This window comes from Ictalurus punctatus, chromosome 16, assembly GCF_001660625.3.
Source record: "Ictalurus punctatus breed USDA103 chromosome 16, Coco_2.0, whole genome shotgun sequence".
Classification (NCBI taxonomy): domain Eukaryota; kingdom Metazoa; phylum Chordata; class Actinopteri; order Siluriformes; family Ictaluridae; genus Ictalurus; species Ictalurus punctatus.
Window position 1 is genome coordinate 4,465,123 of NC_030431.2, and position 25,390 is coordinate 4,490,512.

The 25,390-nt window shown below is 42.3% G+C and overlaps 2 protein-coding genes across 3 annotated transcripts in view; both read left to right on the top strand.

The window, feature by feature from the left end:
* Positions 1-5,610, top strand: part of nlgn2b (neuroligin 2b) — a 140,751-nt gene extending 135,141 nt beyond the window's left edge. For both annotated transcript variants that reach the window (XM_053686753.1, XM_017489324.3), the window contains exons 8-10: positions 26-386; positions 1,194-1,409; positions 1,556-5,610. In XM_053686753.1, the coding sequence (XP_053542728.1) occupies positions 26-386; positions 1,194-1,409; positions 1,556-2,237 (1,259 nt within the window). In that variant the 3' untranslated portion in view covers positions 2,238-5,610. The remainder of the gene's footprint in view (positions 1-25; positions 387-1,193; positions 1,410-1,555) is intronic.
* A 2,933-nt stretch (positions 5,611-8,543) lies between these two features.
* gigyf1b (GRB10 interacting GYF protein 1b) lies at positions 8,544-24,605 on the top strand. Its single transcript, XM_017489318.3, has 26 exons — positions 8,544-8,841; positions 9,913-10,019; positions 11,287-11,353; positions 11,829-11,958; positions 12,058-12,153; positions 12,244-12,358; positions 12,465-12,567; positions 12,840-13,039; positions 13,141-13,352; positions 13,650-13,737; positions 13,816-14,022; positions 14,468-14,610; positions 14,834-15,065; positions 15,349-15,515; positions 15,590-15,687; positions 15,851-15,936; positions 17,087-17,160; positions 17,249-17,389; positions 17,481-17,660; positions 18,216-18,385; positions 18,477-18,640; positions 19,646-19,809; positions 20,148-20,192; positions 20,345-20,456; positions 20,820-23,383; positions 23,549-24,605. Exons 2-25 carry the CDS (start codon positions 10,007-10,009, stop codon positions 20,885-20,887), a joined length of 3,075 nt encoding a protein of 1,024 aa, XP_017344807.1. The 5' UTR covers positions 8,544-8,841; positions 9,913-10,006; the 3' UTR covers positions 20,888-23,383; positions 23,549-24,605.
* The last annotated feature ends 785 nt before the right edge of the window (positions 24,606-25,390 follow it).

Here is a 25,390-nt window from a genome sequence, read left to right on the forward strand (position 1 = left end):
TCTTTTCCTCCTTCCCTTGGTAAAGATATCCTTCGCGAGACCATAAAGTTCATGTACACTGACTGGGCCGATCGCGATAACGGCGACATGAGGAGGAAGACTCTGCTTGCCCTCTTCACAGATCACCAGTGGGTGGCGCCAGCGGTGGCCACGGCCAAGCTGCACGCAGAGTTCCAGTCGCCGGTTTACTTCTACACTTTCCACCATCACTGCCAGATGGAGAGTCGACCGGAGTGGGCGGACGCCGCGCACGGAGATGAGATTCCTTACGTCTTTGGTGTGCCCATGGTGGGCGCCTCCGACCTCTTTCCCTGCAACTTCTCCAAAAACGACGTGATGCTTAGCGCCGTCGTCATGACCTACTGGACCAACTTTGCTAAAACCGGGTCAGTTCACTATGCTTTTTGGTTCGCTGGGGTTCTGGGGAAAGTACCAACCCAATCTCATATTAAATATAGTTGCATGGTTGCAAATCCAATCCAATACTGTAGTTACATACAAACTGGAACCTGGAAACACCAGAAATACAGGACCGCCAGGGTACAGGGTAATAACCCAATGAGAACTTTAGAAACAAGTACAAACGAGGATCGGGGGAGTGGTCAATGAGATTGTCTCCCCTCTCTAGACCACAGGGTTGTGCAGACCTAAGGAGCACCATGGAGCATGGTCACAACCATGGTCAGGAGGACAGAGGATTGATGGAACCCAGGTCCAGAGTGGGGAGTGAGATGGATCAGGGCTAGAGACAGGGACTGAGATAAATAGGAACAGGATCAGGGACTGGGACTTGATCAGAAGCAGACACTGGATCACTGGATCAGGATCTGATTTTGGGTAGAGAAAAATGAGAAATGAACTGCAGCACGGGCCGATATACGAAACAGGGGATGAAATGCACTAGAATTGAGACTGGGACTGAAACAAGAACCAAACGGAAGCTCGGGTCCATATCAGGGTTTGAAACAGGGACTGGGGCTTGATTACACACCAAGTCATGGACTAGGATTTGATCCAAGATTTGGACTAGGAATTTTCAACCCTAGCTCATTTGACCTCAACAGATACTTCTCTAGATACCTTCTAATATCATCTGTGGGTGTTGAGTGTAAAATGTTTATTGCAGAGTCATTGTATGCCACCTGTCCCCTTTCCAACAGTTTATTCCATCCCCTCTTTTCTGGTTCTTTCAGAGACCCAAACGTCCCAGTTCCCCAGGACACCAAGTTCATCCACACGAAGCCAAACCGCTTCGAGGAGGTCGTGTGGACTAAATTCAGCTCTAAGGACAAGCAGTACCTTCACATTGGCCTGAAACCACGTGTACGAGACAACTACCGTGCCAACAAGGTGGCCTTCTGGCTCGAGCTGGTGCCACATTTGCACACTCTACATGTGGAGATCATCAGGTCAGTTACGCACAATTTTAACATTTCTTTAGTATCTAGAATTTTGTAGGATGACATCATCATCATCAACATCATGAAAACTGTGATTAGATTAGAGTGTAAAATAAAACGATGCTATACCAATCTTCTCTTATTTTTATTAACAGCTCTTCCGGTGCAACCCGCTTACCACCACCCGGCGGTGTCCCCCATAGACCTGGATGGAAAAACCCGGCGTTGAATCCAAATCATCCCGGCACACGCCAACCCTCCATTTCCTCCACGTACCCACCAGATACCGATTCGGAGCCGGAAGGTTCGGAGCGCCCGCGCGTGTCTCCATTCCCAGAGGAAGTGCGTGATTACTCGACGGAGCTGAGTGTAACAGTGGCAGTCGGTGCATCCCTGCTCTTCCTGAACGTCCTGGCATTTGCAGCGCTCTACTACAAACGCGACAAGCGGCACGAAATGATGCTGCTGCAACAGAGGCGACGCCATCGGCGTCTCTCGCCCCAGCGTGGCACTGCTGGTGCCCCGATTCCTGCGACAGCCATCGCTGTGGGCAGTGACCTGGAAGAGGAGCTCATGTCACTGAGGATGAAGCAGCAGAGGGCTGAGTTGGACCTGGAGCCACTTCGATGCCCGCCGGATTACACGCTGGCACTGAGGAGGGCGCCCGATGACGTGCCACTCATGATGCCCAGCACCATTAGCGCCATGCATGCCTTTAATACATATCCCCCTGCTCCTGGCCACACCCCAAATCCAGGCCCCGCCCCTGGGTCCAGCTCTAGCTCTGTGCATACCAACAATGCTTTGCCCCATCAGCACTCGACCACTCGCGTATAGTACCTCGCCAAGCTCTTAACACAGATAAAGACTACCTGCACCAAGATTGGTGCTCTGCAGAGGTAACACATTTTGTCCAGTTCGGGAATGTCCGGGTCCAATCCTGGAGTTCTGGAGTCCGGCACAGCTTGGTGGTATCCATGCTCAAAGGTAAACCAAACCATACTGGACTCCAGAACTTCTGGAGGGGAACTGGGAACCTGTAGCCTAGTGGTAGAGAGTCAAAGTCACTGGACTTATGTCCTTCTCAGAGATCTTGACCAGTCCAGATGCCTCGACTTCCTCCTACTAGACGATTTAATGACTGGGAGGACTGAAAAGACATCCACAACCCATTCTTTGTCTCGTTTAACCCCTCCAGTCCACTTCTTCTCTCTCTCTCTCTCTCTTTTTTTGGAAAACGAAAAGAGTTTTAAAATAAGGAACCGAGGAGGAACCGCTCGGTCATCCATCTTGCCCTCGACCTCCTCTCTACGAGCTCCTGCTTCGTCTTCTTTTTAACCACTCTTGCTGTGTGGCGTTTTTCTCTCCATCCCTTCTTTCTTTTTTTTGTCATCTCCTTCACCTACTGCAGAACTCTGCTTTTTTTGCCTAAACCGAACACTTTTATAAATCGAGAGAAGCTCTGTGTAATAGGTACTATCGAGAACCTTGTGAGGACATGAATGTGAAAAAGAAAAAAAGATTTGAATATTTAGTTTTTACCAGCATTTCTGTGCCAAGTACTGTGATATCCATCCAATCAGACTCCGAGTCAAGAGGACAGACTCGGATTGGAGGCGCATCCGAGGATCGCATTCGTGGAATTTAGAAGAAGTCACTGAAAAAGTGCCAAAATCTTGTTTGCTTTTCTTTTCTTCTCTCTCTCTCTCTCTCTCTCTCTCTCTCTCTCTCTCTCTCTCTCTCTCTCTCTCTCTCTCTGCCTCCCTTTCTTTTGCTTTTGCACTGTCTCTGGTCTGGGATGAGATTTGAAACTATAAGCAGAATATCTATATTAAAGTCTAAATATAGAATTATGAAAACTTGTATCTTGTTTGCTCTCGGGGAAAATTTGCATGATTTATTTTTTAAAGAAAACGGACACGCGCACGAGATTCCTCATCTTGTTTTTATTATCGCCGTCCTTTTCTTTCATGTTCTTTTAAAAAAAAAAATTATTTTACGTCTCCGCTATCTTTGTGCGCTTCATTCGGAGATTATTTTCCTTCTCTAGAGACTTATCAGGAGCATATCAGGAAAATGGAAACTGATTTACGATCATAATAATTTGAAAAAAGGATGTATAGATCCCTTTTTTGTTCGTTTATCAAAAGCCGGAAATCTCGGAACGCTGAGCATCGAGGAAGGACTTAATTGACCCTCCAGCATCCATCCATCTCTCTCTCCATCTCTCTCTCCATCCCTCTCTCTAGCGCGCCATCTATGTTTATACTGTATATTCCTCGACATTTAGATCGAACTCGCACAATAAGGAATGAGAACCCGTTCTTTCTCTTTTTCTCTCACGTTCCGCGTTTCCCTCTCATCTCTGGTTCTCCTCCGATTTCTACACTCGTGTGCAGTCAGGGTGCTAAAGAGGCCGCACGGAGCGACGAGGAATCCATCGGCAAGGATCCAGAGTGGACGGAGGACTGAATACTCGTTGAATGACTAAAACGCCGACCGTGATTTGATGGTGCGTCCTCGTCCTTCATCACTCATCGTCTCATCGTCATCTTTCTGTTTCCGGAAAACACTCAGCGGCTGGATGGATATAAAAATTCTTGAGGGAAACAAAAAAACAAACAAACAAACAAACAAACAAACAAAAAAAACCCTACAAACTGTACATTTTTTTGAAGTTGTACGAGATGACATGGTCTTTGTAAATATTCTGTTTCGTTGTTTGGTTTTACAGGTGAACGGCCGAGCGACTCTTTTGTGAGAACAGGTGCAAGTTGAGTTTCTTTTTTTTATTTCTTGATTTATTGACTGTTTTTCGTTCTTTCTTTCTTTCTTTAGCACGTAACGTAGCCACGCTTCTCCTGAGCCTCGGAGTTAGACCTTGCTGACGCGACACTCAACCCTTTATCGTGCACGCTTTAACACATCATCAGTACTCAGTAGATCAGTATCCAGGAGCAGGAGGCATGAGCGTTATAAACTCTCTCATTTAGAAGCCTGAAAAGCACAGCTGTCTTCTAACCGTCATGGCATCGGGTCACATGACCTCAGCAAAGTCATTACACGGGGTCACATGACCTCGACAAAGTCATTACATGGGGTCACATGACCTCAGCAAAGAGCAGCACAGAATTCTCTTCACCGTCTTTCTTTCTCCCATTTTCTTTTTGATCTTTTCTTCATTATGTTTGTTTTCTTTCACTTCCTCTCATTCTCCTTCTCTTTCTTTTTTCTTTTTCTCTTTTTCATTGTATGTTGCTTTCTTTTGCATTCTCTTTCTCCATTCTTTCTTTAAATTGTTTGTTTCCTTTTCTCCTCGCATTCATAGTCTCTTTCGTTCTTTCTCCCATTTTCTTTCTCTTCTTCATTCTTTTTATTGCTTTCTTTCACTTCCTCTCACTCTCCTTTTCTTTCTTTCCTTCGTTCTTTCTTTCTTTCTCTCCCACTCTTCTCACTCTTTCTTTCGCTTCCTCTCCATTCTTTCTTTTAATTGTTTATTTTTCCTTTTCTTCTCCCATTCATCGTCTTCTTTCTTTCTTTCATTTTCTTTCTCTTCTTCATTCTTTTTTATTGCTTCCTTTCACTTCATCTCACTTTCCTTTTCTTTCTTTCCTTTGATCTTTCTCGCCCACTCTTCTCTCATTCTCTTTCACTTCCTCTCTTTCCCTTTGCTCCTCTTTCCTTTCTCCATCACGTCTCTCCTGAACAACATTAAAACACTTTTTGAAAGTAAAACTCTCATCTTTCTTTCTTTCCACTGTTACTTTTTCACTTCTTTGTGTGTGTGTGTGCATGTGTGTGTGTGTGTGTGAGAGAGAGAGAGAGAGAGAGAGAGAGAGATGTTGATGATGAACGGTGATGTGACTGCGTCTCGTCCTGAACCCCGGCGGTAACGATGATGTGTCGAAGCGTTCACGAGTAAAATGTCGTGTAACTGATTACGTCTCTTGATCGTCATTCGTTGATTTTGATCACATGACACTGTGGCTGTGTGATCCTCACTCGAACCCATTTCGGTTTATGGAGACTGAAACCTCTCTGCGTGTTATATTTCAGAAATAGAGAATTTAAACTGTCCATATTTTTGTACAGAGGGACTGAGAGGCAGCGGACAGACTCACTCAGAAGCACACTGTCACCAAATCTCACGGTGATCCTCTCGTCTGCCGTGGCTGTGTGTGTATTACTGTACGACGGGGGGGGGGGGGGGGGGGGGGGGGTAGAGATATATTACAGATATTTACTAAGTGCACCTGCTCTATTATTAACGCTGGGTCGCCAAATATACACTTGCACCTGTTGCTTTTCATTTTGTTCAGTCGCAGCGTCTCGGGACGAGAGTAACGGGTTTGGGGGGAAACGGCGTTCATATTTCTATTTCATATAAAGGCTATTACACACTGTATGTTGTGTATATGAACTGGAGAACATTAAAAGACGTTATAAAACACACGGGCGTCTCTGAGTCCTTTCATAACGCATCACGAGACATGACACTGAGGCTATAATGTAGCTAACATGGAAATGGAAGCCACCAGCTGAGCGACACTGACGTGGTGCAGCTTCGGTTTTATCTCTGATGTTTTTATGTTTATGTTTGTAGATAACTGTGTTACACACAGTCAGAACCGGTTTGAAGAGACACCACTGCTAATTTAGTGCTAAACCTTCCATTACTTGTTATCTACATTAGCCTCTTCACTGATGGACTGCATTCAGAGAGAAGTGAAGTTACACGTGAGTGTTTTGGATAAACTACCTTTAACGATGAAAGTTGATTGTAATACAGGATCCGTCCACTAGAGGGCAGTGTGTGCTCCTCAGTCTCGACCGATTTAACACTATTTTAATATTTCTGAGTTTTCTCCTCTCTCATCACTGTTTTTTCTCTTTTCTTTCTTTCTTTCTTTCGCTCTTTCTTTGTATCTCACTTTCTTTCCAATTTCTCTCTTTGCTGCTCTCTTTTTGTTCTCTATTGCTTACTTTTACTTTCCTTTTCCCATTCACTCCTCCCTTTCTTTCTTTCTTTTTCATCTCCTTTTCTTTCCACTTTGTCTCTTTCTCTCTTTTTCATTCTATTGGGGTTTTTAAAAAAAAAAAACTTTTTTTCATTTCAACCCTCACTCCCTCTTTCTTTCTTTCTTTCTTTCTTTCTTTCTTTCTTTCTTTCTTTCTTTCTTTCTCATTTTCTTTTCAGTTTCTCTTTGCTGCTCTCTTCCTTTTACTCTTCTTTTGTTTTACCTCCTCCTTTTTACTTTCTTTAATTCTTTCTTTCTTTCTTTTCCTGAGTTTTATCTGTATCATTTTTGTTTTCCCCCATGTATCTTCTTTCTTTCTTTCTTTTAAATCATAGTTCTTTTTTTGTAAGTTTATTTGCCAATTTACTTTATTTGAAAGCTACATATATTTCTGAACGTAGCGTGGTAGTAATGGAGGTGTGTGTGAGCGCAGCACCCTCTTGTGATGAGGCAGAAGTTAGCAGTGTGTGTTCTTCCCCTTAATCTTGAACAGAAAATGGTAATTTTTTTCGCCACACTGTAAATAGCTGAAATATAATTTCAGTAAATTTCCATCCAAGGCAGCTGTCGCATAGTTTTTTGTTTTTTTTCCTCCCTGTAATTAAAGGTCTTTTGGTAATGTTTCTTTGTAATTTATATCTGGCCTGTGATTGAGCAGTTCTGACAAAAATCCATCCATTTTCTCTAGCACTTATCTTACACAGGGTCACAGGGAGCCTGGTCCCTATCCCAGGGAACTTGGGGCACAAAGCGGGGGACAGCCTGGATGGGGTGCCAACAGATTGCAGGGCACAATCACACACACACACACACACACACACACACACACACACATTACAGACAATTTGGAAATACAGTGCATGCCTTTGGACTGGGAGAAGAAACTGGAGGTGCGAGGCAAATGTGCTAACCACTAAGCCAACATAAATGCACATGATGTTTCCGTTATTCAAGATGTAGTGTGTGATGATTTTCACACACAGGTGCCCATGTACCTCCATTACATGTCTGATTAAATACTTGTGGAGAATTGTGAAAATGTGTGTCCTAATTAGTTTTAACTCCCTAATCTGTCAAAAATGAACACAGTAAGTATACGCTGTACAAAAACAACTGGCATTACCTCATACACTGCTCTAAATGAACACTTTATTCGCTGTCGATTCAACAGGTGTTAATTTAACACATTCAGGGATTCGATTTTATTTTACACTAACAATTCCTTTAATTCCTTTAATCTGCCCTTCTCTCTTAGCTTTCATTCAACACTCCATGAGTTAATATGTTGATTTGAACAATGTCATTTTAATTCAACACTTTAAGCCTTAACTGAACGCTTTAGGTGTTTATCAGCAAAGTTAACCTCTTTATTAAAGACCCATCGCTTCACGGTCAATTCAGTAACACGCTGGTAATGTGCTGTTAGCTTCACTTCAACACTGTAATTTGTTTAAACACTTGTCTGGAGAAACCAATACTGAATGTCATTGTTGTGTAAAAGTATTGTATGTGTTAAACACTATCTGAATGATATGCACTGATATAGGTGTTTATTAACTGTGTTAATGAAGTGGGGCAAGAGATTCAGTTGAATAGTTCGGGTGTTGATTAAACGCTGTAAGGGTTCATTTAACACTGAAAGGAGCTGATTGTAGTAATTATATTCAATACAACATTATAATAGAGTTAATTAATTAATCAGGGGAAGCTGTGATGAGAAACAACACAACTTGACTAGCCATGAGTGTGAAATAAGTGTAGACATTTAGGGAAGAAATAAAGAGATAGGTGAGTGTATATATACACAACGCATTTTAACATTCCCCAAACACAACCGCCCACAACAGTGCGGTTTTTTCTTCTTTCCTTTAAACAAGCTCTAGCGGATTGTATTGTCAGGACGCCATGCTAACCACTGGTGCTAGCGGGTTCTCGCTTTACGGAGGGCCGAGTCCCGAATAGCTTCCTAACGACCATGAAGTACACTACACTTAGTAGTGGTGGGTTCATTTGTTACACCCTATAAAGTTCACTGCTATAGGTAGCGAGCAGCCATTTGTGACTCAACTTAAGCGTTCAGTGAAAGTCTTCGCTGATTGGATAAACTTGCCACGTGATGCGCGACGAACAGCCATTTTTTTTGTAAAACACAAACAAGACGAGACAGAAAAACGGCGAGCGTTGCAAAAACAAGGAAAAGTTTTTTTTAGTTCATTGTCGTGTTTTTAGAAGATAGCTGCAGAAATTATATGTATTTAAGTCGAATTGATCTGTTACTGCGATGCACGCGCGTGCAAACGGAATAAAGTCGTAGATAACTTTACGTGAAGGTATTAGCTGGCTGGCTAGCGTGCTGACGCTTTGCTTTGCTAGCTTGCTAGCAGGCTCCCATTTTGTTCATCTTCCAGAAGGAAAAAAAACAGGTAGGAAAAGCTCGTTTCTTGTGAGAATGATTCACGCAGAGATGTTTGACCGAGTCACAGGCTTGCACTAATCCCCTAAATGTTTGTAAAAAGGTGACTAAAATGTTGACAATAGTGCTAAAGTTGTAAAGGCCTTGAATAGATCCCCGGGGTAAAGTTTTAATAAGCGGCCGGCGCAGGGTGATTCAGCGCGGGGCTTCGGTGGTGTTACATTCCGCTCCTGTGTCCTCATTCACCGTTTCGATATTTATTTGCTGTCAGTGGTGGTAAATAAATACTAAATGCAACCAGATCAATGTTTTTCACAGTTTAGCTGCTAAAAGGTGTCAAATAAAATTAGAAAAAGCTTCATATTTATAAAAACGCTGCCATTCTTCCAGGCTGAATCTCTAATGGCGCTGTATGTGTCTTGTAGTGCACGAGAGAGGAGGCTAATTTATACACTCTGTAGGGCACCTATGTCGGACGTACACAGCGATTTGAGAGAAAGACCTAGTCAATGGCTGGTTTGTGGAAGGGGGAAAAAGTAGAGAACGTTACTAATTTACAGGAATAACTAACATGTTAATATAATTGAGATATAAGAACTTTAAAAAGCCATGAGGCCATATATGCATGATTTATATGAAGTAATGTGTAAGCAAAGTTTATTGTGTTTGGTTTAACGTTATTCATAGGAATAAGCAAATAGTTTTAAAAGGTGGTGTAGGAGTTTGGGATTATTACACCACTTTATGTGACGCACAAAAAATTTGAATATCGTGGAAAAGAAAAAAAATTCCCTGTAATTTAATGCAAAAAGTGGAGCTTTCGTATATTCTAGACTCATTACACATCAAGTGAAATATTTCAAGACTATTTTTTTTGTTTGTTTCAATCTTGATGATTACGGCTTACAGCTCATGGAAATCAAACATCGTAGTGTACTACAGTTACTACACGGTACGTTTAAAGACGATGCTTCCGAACAAGTGCTCGAGTGTTGAAGTTATCCAGCTGTAGGTGTTGTCTGTTTTGATATAAACGCTGAAGACCACTTTACACTTCTGTTCCTGTTTTGTTTTCCTGCAGGTCCGACGAGACAGAAAGAGAGAGAGAGAGGTCCGGCAACGAGAGTGACCGTACGAAACACAACTAAACAACCCTGAAACACTCGCTCACATCCATGTTGACTCACAGTGTGTGATTTTTAAAAAATATATATTAAAAAAAATTTCCCACTCGAGTGCTTATATTCAGTGTTTGGCAGCTATCAGTTTACTGATTATAGACCTCAGAGTAGCAACACACACACACCGTCTTACAGCAACACTGCTCCTGCCGTCTCGCTCGCCCTGGTAAGAGGTAAGAACTCTACAGACGTAAAATCGCCTTTACGTGACGTGTTTGCCCAGTCAAGTTTAGAAGTGTTGAGCGAAGCAAGCCTCAGAAATCCGAACATGCTGACAGACATGAAAACCTGCACCCACACCGGTTCTTCGCCCCTGTTCTAGACGGTTTTAAAAATAAAAATCCGTTTGAGAGCAGGGCTGGGCAGCTCTAGTGCATATAAAACATTCATTTCTGTTGGTCTATGCAGCATTATCGCACTGTAGGGAAGCTTTGAGGCTTTCCTCAACAATGGAGGTCTGGGATTGGTTAAGATGTCAGATTTCTGATCAGAAGGTCATGAGTTCCAGCGCTGTCCCAGCGCTGCCATACTTCTGATGTGGGGCCCTTAACCCATCATTCTACATGAGGGTGTCTGCAAAAATTCCCTAAATGTAAAAAAAATAAATAATAATAATAAAAAAGTTAATTAGCAGGAAATGTTCTGAAGCTGTTAAGTATAAAAACAAGTGACATCTTGTGGTTTATGAAAATTATAGCAACAATAAATTCAAGCTTTCGGTTAAACCCGATGTAGGATTTCATCCCGGTTTTCACAGATAGAAGCCCAACATCGCTACTGGTTAATTTCCATCGGATAATCTCGTTGCCGTATCGAGGTGTATGTCAAATTCAAAATAGGTGTGAATATCTAATATATCACGAGCACATGGTGTTGTGCATGGTTAGATGTTGCTAAATACATCCGCAGTCCAGTGAGCTGCTTTATGGTAAAAGGAAGCGGTTGATCTCAATCTCGTTCGCGCTGTTTTGATTTACAGCTGTGTCTGTGTGAGAATGCGCTTAGGTTCTTTTACTCGTTACTGAAAAACAAACGGATCCCATCCGAATAGGGCCGTACAAGCGCTGAGAGTTTGTGCATCAGTGTGTTTATTTGAAATCGTTTTTCCTAAAGTGGGAAGTTGAGCTTTGAGAGTAATACTAATGAAGTCGCTTCTGCTTTCGCACGACGCTCTCAGATGCTAATCTGTTTTTAAGGCTTTTGTGTGTAAATAATGCTTTAATCCTCATATTAATTCTTTATATATATTCTTTTATATCTTTTTATTATGTCAGCAGAACCTTTGAGCCTTAAGGACGAGGAGAACATGACTGCTGAGACGCTTAACTTCGGTCCAGAATGGTAACCCATCTCTCTCTCTCTCTCACTCTTTTCCCCCACATTGTGTTTCACTTCCCCATCACACGAGGAAGCAGATGTTTCCTGAAGGTCAGCGCTTTGTTTTGAATTAGTTTAGAGAAGTGATTTACTAAAGGCTGACCGACACACACACAGATAAATTACTGTAAATTAACATAAACCTCTTGCTTTCTAGACTTTCTCATTCTCAATCTTTACTAACTTTCTACATAAAAAACATTAAAGTAAATCTGTTTTTAGCCGAAAGAAAGAAAAGATCTGGGAAAGAAAAAGGGATATTTATATTAATTGTCCTTTTTTTATCTTAATTTCTTTCTTTTTTGAAGAAGTGTTTAAAAACAGTTTGTGTTTTTGCTCAGATTAAACAACAGTGATGTCATGTGTGTGGAAACATTTCTCAGATAAGTGATTTGTTAAAGGACTACATGATGATGAGGAGTGTGTATCTTCTCCTCAGGCTCCGTGCACTATCCAGAGGAGGGAGCATCACGTCCCCTCCTCCTTCCCCAGCAATGCCAAAGTCCAAGCTGGCCGAGTACCGCTACGGCCGCGAGGAGATGTTAGCACTTTACGTCAAAGATAACAAGGTGAATGAGAGCGCGAGAGGCAGACACACACGCTCCGGGCTACATGCACTGTCGACTCACTGTGTGTGTGTGTGTGTGTGTGTGTGTGTGTGTGTGTAGGTGCCCGAGGACATGCAGGATAAAGAGTTTGCTGCCATCCTGCAGGACGAGCCGCAGCAACCTCTGGCTCTGGTGCCTCTGACCGAGGAGGAGCAGGTCACTGCACATACCTCAAGACATTTCATCCCGAACACACACACACACGCTTGCCTTTTTTAATATTTATATTTATTTATTTATCCACAGAGGAACTTCTCCATGTCGGTGAACAGCGTGGCCGTGCTGAGGCTCATGGGTAAAGGGGGCGTGGCTGCCCCAGCGGGTGTGACCCGAAGCCGAGGGAGCGCTAGAGGAGGACGAGGTGCGTCTCTTGGTCTCTCGCTCTCACACACGTTTTTTCATGCCTACTTGTATGTGTATATATAAATGAAGAATGTGTGATGTAAGGTGTGTTTCACATTTTTTAGGGAGAGGAAGAGGAGAAGGAGGGTTCTACCAAAGAGGAGTGGACGAGGAGGTGGGATTCAGCCGTGGCCGAGAGGTGCACCGCAGCCAAAGCTGGGACGACAGGTGTGTTCTCGGATGACGTGTCACTTCCTGTTCATGAACAAGTGCTTTTGGGGGGGGAACGCAAGCAAGAAAAACCAACACGGAGGACAAAATGGCAGTGAAATGTTGAGTAGAAAATAGCTAGGACAGGTAGGAGTGTTGTCATGGTTACAGTGAGAGTAACGGACACTACAGAAGGATTAAGGATTCTAAACATAGGGCTTTTTCTCCTAGAATAAAACCTTCTCAGCCTGTTACCGTTTTTGGTTCATTCCTCCCTGCTCCTTTTTCAGAGCCGAACGCCGTTTTGAGAAGCCGCTGAGGAGAGAGGGAGGACGTGGGGGGTTTGAGGACGGAGGGGCGGGGCGGAAGGATTTCAATCGCTCCGACAGTGAAAACTGGCGCACACTCCGTGAGGAGCAGGATGAGGAGGAAGGTGGAGGTGGAGGAGACGCAGGCGTGAGCTGGAGGGTGGCCGGGACACGCCGTGATGGTACACACGTGGACTCACCCACACACTTTACAATGAGTATGTATGTGTTTCGTCACGGACCTGCTCTGGACTGTTTCTGTGTTTGTCTTTTTTTTCCTCAGACGGAGGCCCACGCTCGGCCGGATGGAGGGACCACGGAGATGTGCGACGCAGGAAATGCGAGTTCGATTTCCGTGAAGGTGACGTGGGCCGGCGAAGGGCAGGGAGCGAGGGAGGAGAGGAGGAGAGAGACGGGCTGCCGGAGTGGTGCACTGATGAAGAGGAGGGAGAGATGGGCACCTTCGATTCATCCGGAGCATTCATGTGTGTCAAGGTGAGGCGGAGATTTCAACATGCAGATCTGTGAATTGTGGGTGTGGCCTGTTGATTGGCACGAGTGCACAATCTTTACTGGCATTCTTAAGTAAATATTATCACGTTTGCAAAAAAAAAAACCACAACTAATAATTAACTATACGGTTACCATTCAGGTGTGTTTCCACGGTTACAGTGATGTCTTATTGACTTCCTGTAGGAACTGGTTGACTTTTTTTAAAAAACAAAACAAAAAAAAACACACACGGAGGTTGTGAATGCGTCGAGTTCATGAATGATTTGCTTTTATCTTTAGAAGACGTCGAGAGACGCGATCCCCGAGGACCAGGAGCTGGAGTTCGAGGCTCTGGAGGAGGAATACGAGGACTGCTCTGAAGAGAAAGGTGATTATAAATGTGTAGCAGTAAACGTGTGCGAGGTTAAAGTGGAACGTTCACTCACTCGTTCCTCTATTTTTCCAGTGGAGGACAATGAAGCATCCGATGGTGGAGAGATAAAAACTACTACTACTTCTACTACTACTACTACTACTTCTTCTTCTTCTTCTTCTTCTTCTTCTTCTCCTTCTCCTCCTGCCACAGTTTCTGTCTCTGCTCTCAGCTTTGAACAGGAAACACACTCACCTTCTTTTGCTCCGCCCACAAAGTTCAGCCTCCAGATTAATCAAGGTATATAATTAAAAATAAATAAATATCACATTTCAAAGTGTGCTGACAATATTTATTACATTATACCGGTATATGCTATACAATGTTACTACTTATTGCTGAATTTCATTATACTCATTATACAGTGATAAGTTTATTCTTTTTTTCTATTTAAAATTTCCAAAGAATTATTTGATATTAGAGCACCTGCATGTTTAAATTTTTCATTGCATCCTTGTATTGTAAATATCATCTCCCAAAACACCAAGTTGAATTGTCACAAGACTGAAAAGTACATAATGTTATTCATAATTAAATTTGAAACCCAAATGAATTATTGCGCTTCACCTCCATGCAGCAAAAAAGTGTGAAATTATGTGTAGATAGTAGATATATGGACGTTTTTAGTTTTAGAAACATCTTAAGATAGTGATTAAGACCATGAAACATGAGATGTGTGTTTCAGATGCAGCTCCAGTAGGGGGCAGCACTCAGCTGCCTCAGAGCTCTCCTCCTGCTGGGACTTCCTCTCCTCCCATCATCGCCGCTGATACCCTACCTCCAGTAGGCGACACCGAGGAGGAGGACGGTATGACGCACATGCAGCAGGTCAGTGCTGGGCCTGTGGAAAAGTATTTACACCCCTGTTAAGACTACGAGCTTATAATAATTAAAATTGTTTCTACAATACTTGTCTTTTTTTCTTCTTCTTTTAAGATGAATATTCCGACCGGTTAGAGTTGGGGTTTGTGTCTTGTAGTATTGCTTTCCTTTTATTAAAACCTCAGAATGGTTTATATGGGGTCGTTGGTTGTGATGTCGTCATGTGCAGGAGGCGGAGAAGATGGTGGCGTCTCTTCAGGACACGTCTCTGGAGGAGGAACGTTTCACGCAGGCGCTGCAGGAGAGCCACCATGGAGCCGCTGTCACTCGCCCTCACCCCGGCACACGCACACACTCCCATCCCAACACACACACCCTGCCTCACTCCGCCGGCGCCCTGCCACTCGCTCACGAGTCAGCTATGAAGTGGTTCTACAAAGATCCTCAAGGAGAGATCCAAGGTACGGAGCTTTCATTTCATGGTTTATTTTTAATATGTCTTCGTTTTTATTTCTGTGTCTTATTTCTATATTTTTCTTTTATTTATCTTAAATCCTTTTGCAGGATGAGTTAGTGACCCGGTGTTTGTGTTTAATACAGATGTGATCAGCAGGCAAAACAGTTTTTAAAAAAAATTAATAAATATTATGGCAAAGAAAAACACTTCAATAACTCATTGCTTGTGTAATAAAGATTGTTTTATTGAGGGGTATTTTTTTGTGTGTGTATTTTCCCCGCACTCAGGCCCGTTCAGTCCAGTGGAGATGTGTGAGTGGTTCCAGGCCGGTTATTTCACCATGACCCTGCTGGTGAAGAGAGGCTGTGACGAGGGCTTCCAGCCGCTGGGGGACGTGATAAAAATGTGGGGACGTGTGCCTTTCTCTCCGGGACCCTCACCTCCTCCCCTACTGGTGAGAGACACACACACAGGGATACACACATTAATGTGTGGAATGTTTTGTTAATTATTAATTTGTGTGTGTAGGGTAACCTAGACCAGGAGATGTTGAAGAAGCAGTTGGAGCAGGCCGCTACTGCAGCTCTCTACCAGCAGCTCCAAATGAGGTTCCAACACATAAACAGGTACCCGGTCGGTGTCTGTCTCTCTCTCTCTCTCTCTCTCTCTCTCTCTCTCTCTCTCTCTCTCACTCACACACACACACACACACACACACACACACACACACACACACACAGAGTAAAGCAGCTGGTCTGGAGTGTTTAACATGGTGTATGTGTGTTTCAGGTGTGGTGAAGCAGGAATGATGCCTGCTATGAACCGGTCAGTGCCAGAAACCTGGGACATTCATACCTCATCCTCACAGACACCAGGTAGTGTTAACTACTACTTTATTCTACACACACTCACTCTACTCTACACCACTCACTCACTCACTCTAGTCCACACCACACACTCCACTACTCCACTGCACACACCAACTCTACTCCACATTCACACAGTTAACGACGCCATTTTAAAGACATTCTGTTTAGGAACACAGCATTTAATTGGAGTGTTGTAAACTTAGTATTTCTATTGGAGTGTTCTAAAACTGTACATATCCATTTAGAACGCTCCTTTTAAAAACACTTTATTTAGAATATGGTTAAGAAATCCTTTTAGAACACTCATAGAAATACTCACTTTAGCACACTGCTTTAGGAACACCATTTATAATCCGTTGTTTAGAACACATACAGCCAGACCATCTGAAACTGCTGTAGACTGTTTGAGGACCAAAAGATGAATGAGTAGAGTGTTTAGAATTTCAGCTTTTATTTCCTGTTATTTATATGAAGATGCGATAATGTGGCGTGTTCTATATTTTTCATCAGATCACCCAATTTATAGATGATTATTGTAGCATGACTGATGGGTGTTTCTCGTTACCCAGGTGTGTTCTGTTAGGTTGATTTGTTTAAACAATAAATCTATATTAAATAGCACAAAAGAAGAAACAAACACTTCGGTGTCAGTGAGTCTCAGGCTTGATGCAGTTATCGCATGCACGGGATATGCAACCAAATATTAAGTGTTTATTTACTTTCATTTAGTTCAAGACTTATCTGTTCCTATAGTTTTGCTCACCTAAAATTGGGTGGTCAAATACAACAGGTTCTATCTATTTTTTATGTTGTTTAACACATCCAGATGTACACACCAAGACTAAACTCTCGTCTCCAGCTTTTGATCTCAAACACGAACGTCTTTGGTGTAGAGCACAAATAAACGAATTGTCATTTCCGTTCCAATAGTTTCAGGGACTGTACTTTGGAACATTCCTATAGAAACACTTCATTTAAAATACTCAGTGAGAAGTCTTTTATGAACACTTTTTACTTAGAAAAGTTTCAAACTTATTGCTCTATGTTATATTGATGTCCCCATTTGAGTTCTGCTGTTCTACGTTGTATTAAAGACTATTATTAACATGTTATTAGGACACACTCCTTACTGTCCTCCTCTCTGTGGGTCCTGCAGGTGCTGAGGTCAGTCTGTGGGATTTGACCATGAATAATTCACCTCAGGGTCCAACTCTGGAGCAGCTGCAGAAAGTAAGACTGGGTTCACTGTATACCCATGTGTCTTTTGTATGGATTCATGTCATAGTTTAATTTGAAAATGTGTGTGTGTGTGTATTAGCTCCAGCAGGAGAGGCGTGAAGCTGAACTCAGGGTGAAGAGGGAGGATGAGGAGCGAAAGCGTCGGGAGGAGAAGAGGAGGCAGCAGGAGGAGCAGAACAGGAGAGAGGAGGAGGAGTTGTACAGGCGCAAACGTGAGAAGGTACACTGAGTCTTACCTTAGTTATCAAAACTCTCGCTGCTTACAAAACTGCACACATGGATACTGAAATTCGTGTGTGTGCGTGCATCAGTGTCGTCAGCAGGAGCTCCTCATGAAGCTGCTCCAGCAGAGTCAGCAGCAGCAGCAGCGGGAGGTACAGGGAGGTGCAGGTTGGAGCTCGGTTCAGGCAGGGACTCTCTCTCTGGGTAAAGCTCAGGGAAAGAACCTCAGTCTGCTGGAGCAGCAACAGCAGCGAGCTCAGCAGCAGAGGGTGAGACACTCATCACACTCCGATTTCGGGTCATTCCTGTCCTGATTTCTGTAATTCACACTCGTTACCTGAGCTCCTCAGGTGTGCCGTCTAGTCCATAAAATACAGAAAATCTTTTCAGCTGTTTGTGGGGGGGTGACGGGAGAACCAGAACATTCTTCGTCTGATGACTGAATGGATGTTGTTTAGGAAATACAACAAAATATTTGTTTTACTGATGCATGGCAAAGCTATAAAATTTGCGGGATACCATATTCACTGCCTGGTGATAGCCTAGCAACTATCTGGGATACACCATATCCACAGCATAGCAACACCCTAGCAAACCATTAGCAAGACCAGGAACTTGTTTTATTGTGCAACTCCTCTGCATTTTCTTTAGGAACTACCCTTTTTTCTCACTACAGCTCAAGATTAAAATGTCTCTTAGTAGCAGATTTGGGGTGTGTGTGTGGGAGGATGGGGAGTTTGTGCATGTTGATTTTAACCTGTGTGTCAGACTTAATTTTTATTATGTTTTCTAATCATGATGATAAAGTCTTTGCGTGTGTGTAGCTGGCGATGGGGCAGTGGACTGACGGCTCAGTGGGAATGTGGACAGGAATGGAGGGGAAGATCAGCAGCAGCAGCGGGAGCAGTATGGGCATCTGGGAAGAGGCAGTTAAAAACCAGGCCAACCATCGTAACATGGGCATGAAGAACAGCATGAGTTGCCCCTCATTCAGGTACACACTCACAGAGCTTAAAGGGTAATATTTATATTATGGAGTACTAGCTAACTTGCCTATATTAAAGACCACCGGCGTGTGTGTATAGTGAGCAGTACATGATGAACCGTCGGAAGCGGACAGAAGAAGAGGAGCGGCTGCTGAAGCTGTTACAGGGCATGAAGCCTCAGCAGGATGGTTTTACCACGTGGTGTGAACAAATGCTGCACGCTCTCAACACCTCGGCCAACAGCTCGTCCTCATCTGTGGATGGTAACTCACCTCAACACACACCCCCTTACCCCCCTCTCTCATGTATATGTATGTGTATATGTGTATATATATGTATATACGTGTGTGTGCCCTGTCAATCAATTTTTAATCGAGTTAATCACAGTCATGGGTTGTGATTAATCACGATTAGTCGCAAATTTGAAATACTAGGATTTACTTGTAAACGTGCAGTGTTGAAAAAAATTAATGCATGAGCAACTGGTTTAAGGAAACAGATTCTTCAGTTTTATTATCGCAACCATTAACATGTTTAACAAGTGTTCAATAACAATCTCTTAAATTGTTGAGGCGTCCATTTGAACTGCAGACATATTTAGCAGAAACCAACAACTGTTATAAAAGAATGTCTGCTACAAAGTCACACGTAGCTTACCTGTAGTTTTTTTGCATAGTAACATCAACTCAAATGAATGCAACAATAAGTAGGCCTATTTTACAAATGGAATGCCATGTCTGTGAAGAGACTGAGTGAACAGTCTCTACATTCTTGGTTAAAGATAAAGATAATTACTTCAGTCAGTGTGCATCTGTGCAACATGCCTCCTGTATAATAACAATAATACAGTCTACTCTTATTTCAACCAGTTGCTCAGGCAGACTAGATTGTTCACATTTTCAGATGATAGAGCTGAGCTTTTTGGCTAATTGGGCCCAGTTTGGACATTTTCACATAGGGGTGTACTCACTTTTGTTGCCAGCGGTTTAGACATTAATGGCTCTGTGAGTTATTCTTGAGGGGACAGCAAATTTACACTGTTACACAAGCTGTACACTCACTACTTTACATTGTAGCAAAGTGTCATTTCTTCAGTGTTGTCACATGAAAAGATATAATCAAATATTTACAAAAATGTGAGGTACTGTGTGTGTGTGTGTGTATATAAAACACACACAGGCATGTGATGAGATATTTACTGTTGAAAAGAATATGCCTTCATTGTATGTGTGTAAAATCTCTTCCTGCTTTTTGCGTGTGTATTTTAGTGGCCACCATCGTGGCGTATCTAAAGGAAGTGGAGTCGCCGTACGAGGTTCACGACTTCATCCGCTCGTATCTGGGCGACACGGTTGAAGCCAAAGAGTTCGCCAAACAGTTCCTGGAGCGCCGGGCCAAGCAGAAAGCCAACCAGCAGAGACAGCAGCAGCAGGTCACTAGTCACCCATGACTGCACTTTTATTACAGTTGTTGGTTCTGCTTTCACATGATTTGAGGCTTTCTTAATTCAGACATACTAAAGACAATTAAAATGCATGACTCCACCTCCTAAAACCATAGCAACCATTTAACACCACCCTGGGAATCAGCTAGATTATCATAACCACCTTTTGATGTATTTTACTTTTTAATATTTTAAAATCGGTGACAAACACTGTAGTATATGTTAACTCTTTTAGCGTGACTAGCTGCCTTCATTGAGCAAACATCAAAGTTCATCCATGAACTTTAACCTTGTAGTTTATGCCTGCTCTTTGTGTGTGTCTATAGCTGTGTAAGGAGATTGCAGGACTGAACATGAACTTCCCCTTACAGGTACGGGGGGATAATCTTTAAAGAAACTTCTAAGATGTGAACAAGCACCAATGCCAAAAAAAGTGTTTGGTGCCTAAATTTGTAACTGGTTTCATTTATTTATTTTTAGGATTTCACTTTCCTGTTTTAATAACATTGGTGTTTATGTGCAGTCTGTGTTCCAGCCGAGTCACATGAGTAAAAGTGGCAATATGTATGACAGCCAGGTCGGGAAAATGAAGAAGAAACCCAGCGTGATGCTGCACTCTGATCCCAGCATCCTCGGTTAGCCTCGCAACACTCACAACACAAAAGTCACCCCATCCTCCTGTATTTAACTCTGGTCTAGCGTTTCAACAGGAAACCTGCTGGCTGGATGGCATTATGTCCTGGTGTTGGGAAGGCATGGCTCACCCAGTGTGCACATTGTAACCATAGCAACGGCGCTATCAAATTTATTTATTTTATTTTATTTATTTCCATATACTTAGTTAGCTGAACTGTCTTACTCTAGATTCATCAACAATGACATGGTATAAATCTTCTATTAAACCATTAAGAATTAAATTTCCACCAGGGCGTTTGCTTCAATTCAGAGATGTTTTGTAAATTACAGTTAAATCTGGAGGTGTGTGTGTCTTTCTGCAGGTTACTCGTTTTTGGGCTCGAGCGAGCGGATGATGCTGGGAGAGTTGGAGGCGGTGGAGGATTACTGATCCAGCAGAACCTTACTTGAGTCTACCTGAGGCCTTAACCTGGAGCAGACGAATGTGCACTGCTCTCTCGCTCACCCCCTCTCTCACCCACTCTCTCGCTATGTCTCTCGTCCAGACGAGGACAGAGAGTGGATCAGAGGGACGGTGTGTGGAGGGAGCTCTCACACCTCTTTGTCTAAGCACCTTAACTAAGCTATTGCACTTTATTACCAGAGTTTCAATATTTGAAATTGAGTTTTTGTCTTTTTTTTTTTTTTTTTTTTTTACAATGCGGAAATGTTTGAATATATCGTTACGTATATTATGTGTAGAACCGTTTGTATGAGTGTGTGTGTGTGTTCCTAAAAGACAAACACTGTTGTATTATTTTTGTTTGTTTTCATATGAAAGCTATAAAATTGAAAAACTTGAACGTTTGCACTTGTTTAAGAAAAATGGAGAGAGAAAAAAGTTTAAAAAAAAGTTTAGATTAGGTTAACATTTTTCAGATTGCGTGTGAGTGATTTGAAGAAAAGTCTGCACAAAGAACTTTATTACCGAGATGTATAACGGAGATGCCATGTTTTTATTTTGTTCAAGAGAAATTTTTGTATTTTGGACGAAGTGTGCGTGTGAAAGAAAGCAAGCGAGGAACGAGTGTGTGTGTTAACCTGCTTTTCACTTGTACATAGGTTCTTAAAGAGACAGATGGGACTGGGTGAAGTGTGTGTGTGTGTGTGTGTGTGTGTGTGTGTGTGTGTGTGTGTGCGCGCGTGCCTCCCGTCTGTGGTGCTGTATTGACTTTGTTTTTTTTGAGGAAGTTTGAGACTGTTCGGTTCCAATCCCGTTTTCAACCCAACATTCTCGACTTCCGCACTGTGTCAGCTCGAGTGAGAGATCGGCGTACATTTGTAGGGAAAAAAAGACGCGTATGACCGCTAGCCAATTTTATTCTGCTAGCTAACGGCCAACGTTCTCCATGGTGTAATTCTGTTTCGTAACAAAGCAACCGCAGACAAAGGGGCGAATACTTAACTTTTCAAAACTCTAAACACGTTGATAGTCATGTTCGGGTTTCTCTGTTAACTGGCGAATTAGCACGCTAGGTCTTTAGCAAGCCGTTATCGCCCTGTCGAATGCGCACTTTGAGCGAGTGAATGAGTCGATGAACAGTGTTGAAGCGTTAAATGTGTAGCTCTTCTGTTCTCTTTAAAACACCACAAAACTGTGTATTATTTCTCCCTATTTTGGAGGACCACATGTGAACTAATTGCCTTTTGTGTGTGTGTGTGTGTGTGTGTGAGAGAGCGAGTGTGAGACAACCTTACTTTTCATTGCTGTTTAAGGAAAGAAAAAAAAAAAGAATGATTGATTTATTTTTTTATTGCATACAAAGTATTTGAAACTTGTGATCTGATTTGGAGCACTTTCAAGGCTGCTACCTTATTGTCATATATAGATTATTATTTTTTTGAATTATTCTTTTGATTTGTGTTTTGGTTTTTTTGCAACCTTGGGAAGATTATTACAAATGAATGTATTCCTAAAATGTGCAACGGAGCGTCACAACAAGCCCGGCGTCTTCGCTCGCGTCGAGGTCTGATGGGCTTTCGACAAGAAAAATGGACATTTTCTGAAGGAAATGTCCTGCTGTTCTTCCAGAACTTTCTCCAGCAGTGAACCTCGGGCCAATCAGAGCCAAGGACGTGCACCGTGTAGCAGTAGAAGTCTTTTTATTATTATTTTGTTGTTGCAAGAATTCAGAGGTGCGGGTTTTTCCCCTGCTCTAATCTTCAGTAAAGACAGAGACTTTTGAAGCCTGGGGCTGAAGATTATTATCGGTACTTGATCTAGAAAAAAAGGAACCGTATTTAACTCTTGTTTTGTTTTCTCTTGTTCTGGAGTATATTTTTGCAAAAGAAGAAGAAAAATAAGATATGTAAGAAGCAGCAATAAGGACAAGAACATGCGTGAGGACATGCAAGTGGACTCGTGCCACATCCTGGATGGGGGGGGAATGGACTCCAGTCTCTTACATCTTCCCAGACAAGTGGATTTGTGAGGTGGACTTGAGAAATGGACTCTTGGAGCGTCCGCCATCTTGGAGACGTATACTCGAGTCTCATACGAAGACTGATTGAGAGGCAGACTTGCATGTCCTACAGCGTCCACCATTTTGTAAAAGCGGATTCGAGACTCCTGTAATGTTTTGGGGGGGTGGAAGGGTGGTCTCGAGAAGCGGACTAGAGTGGTCTTTGGCATATGAAGGAAAATCCAGCACTGTTGCTGAAACAGTGGATTTTAACTCAATGTTTCCTAGAAAAGTCCACAGCAGATGAGCTTCTGGAGAACATTAGGGTGTGTTAAACCCTTGGATATGGATGGAGAACTTGTAAAGAACAACACAGTGGAAGTTCCTTTTCTTAGAGGATTAGAACTGCAGGAAGAGAGAAAGACTGCTGCAGGTCCTCGAGGAAGAAGAACGAGTGAAACCACCAGGTTTCAGTGTGAGGACAGGTAAAACACCAGCTTCTTCTCACAAATCACCAGTTCAGCTACCATGCATTTCACAAAGTAGTTTGTTTGTTTTTATTTATTTATTTATTTATTTATTTATTTATATATAAAAAAAGAGCGTGAACCTTGACTGCGTCCTGATCTGACTTCTCTTTGTTTCGACAGCATCCGTGTGATCGGAGCCTGGGTTCTACTGGAAGGAAAACGACGTCACGGTCCGTCTGAGGCTTCCGACACACAGACCTGGCTCCTCTCGCCTTTTCACACACTTACTTCCTCAGTTTTCAAGGCGTGTGCCGATAATCGGTTAGTCAGATATCACAGTATACAGCATACACAAGACAGACGACCACTGTTCTGATTAGCAAAGCTGAGACGCTAGCAGCGTTGCTGTACGAATAGGAAGCCAGTTTGTGGTGACCTAGCGGAACAGATTATCATTTTTGGCTAAATTTGAAATTATATCGTAAATCACACACAGAAAAATGATTTATCGGCACATGCCAACTATTTTCCTCCTTCCTCTTCATGTATACATTTTCTTTTTACTTTAAATTTCCTCCTCTTGATCGTGTTATTGATAAGGGTGGAGCTTAAGTTAAACTATCATGACAAGGTCACAATATTTCTTGGTGCTTGTTAGTTAGCTAGCTTGCTTGAGAAACACCGTGATTTATTTTGTCATGCCATATTAACGCTAGCAAATATTGTTATTATAGCTACGTTCATGTAGTTAGCTAGTCAAGGTGACAAATTACGTTAAGACACGATATCTTACGGATTTCGCCTTAAGCTCCACCCTTTTGTGTATATAATGTAAATTTTTTCTTTATTTTTCTGAAACAATCCCCACCCCCTGTTTTTGTTGCAATGCCTTAAACTGTACAGTGAACAATTTTATCACGACTTGCTAGCTCACATGAGTGTGCATCAACAATCTGGGCGCAGACCCGCCCTCAGCTGTGGGACATTTCCACTCGGCTCTGTATATACCATTTCCGTGCTAGGGCAGTTTTAAGGTATTATCAAAGTTTGCGAGTTGTTTTAGCAGAAAAGGACGTTAGCCCCGCCCATGCTCCATCCTTCTCTCCACCAGCTACGGCAGACAAGTGGGCACAAAGACCCTGCAGACACTGAGGGCGGGGCTAGTGGAAGTATTTTTTTGTTTGTTTTGAGAAGAACAAACTACATTAAACAGAAAATAAAAATTTTAAAGGGTGAAGCCGTTTCCTGTTTGGAATATTTTGGTTGCTTGTTCACTGTTTAAATATCAAAAAGGGACATGTGTACATTGGGTTTTAATGTAACGTTTTAGGAATAGTTTCACTTTATAAAAGACAGATTTACTTTTGCAGATTTTTCCACAGACTAATATTTGAAAGGAAGCTTAGAACCATCACTCAAGTTTTAAGAATGTTACTCTAAGGCATAACACTTGTATACGTGTATGTAAATATATATATGTGTGTGTATATGTGTATATATATATATATATATCTATCTATCGAAGTGGGTGTCATTTTACTGATCGTCCACAAGAGGGTGACAAACATTTTCGACACGTTCCTTAAAACTTGGCGAATCTACAGTTTTTAAAATCACATTTAGGATCCTGTATAGCGAGTGCCACTACCAGACCAAAATATATACATTTATTGAAAAACAATTAAACAAAATCCGCAAATAAAATAAGCCAATAGTCACCAGTGCGCATATAAGAGAGAGAGGTGATTCAGCTCAGTTAAAGTTCATGAACGTTACGACAAACTGATTCGATTCTTTTGAACGAATCCTGCAAGTGAATCAATTGATTTGATTCATGTGTTCATTAATCCAGAAATGTGAAGACTATCGGTTCAAAGCCATGCAAAAGCGCATACTGAATAATAATTTACTACTACTACTACTACAACATTTAATGGCTATGAAAAAAACCTTTGTCTTAAAAGCTAGCCTTAGTATTTGGTTACCTCACAAACGCTGAGCTAGTTGCTTATTAGGCTAGCA

Excerpts from the sequence above, each read along its gene's own strand:
- gigyf1b (XM_017489318.3), top strand. Across the intron at positions 13,040-13,140 it reads GGCCGGGACACGCCGTGATG|ACGGAGGCCCACGCTCGGCC; the intron begins GTACACACGTGG and ends TTTTTTCCTCAG. Across the intron at positions 18,386-18,476 it reads ATGAGTTGCCCCTCATTCAG|TGAGCAGTACATGATGAACC; the intron begins GTACACACTCAC and ends GTGTGTGTATAG.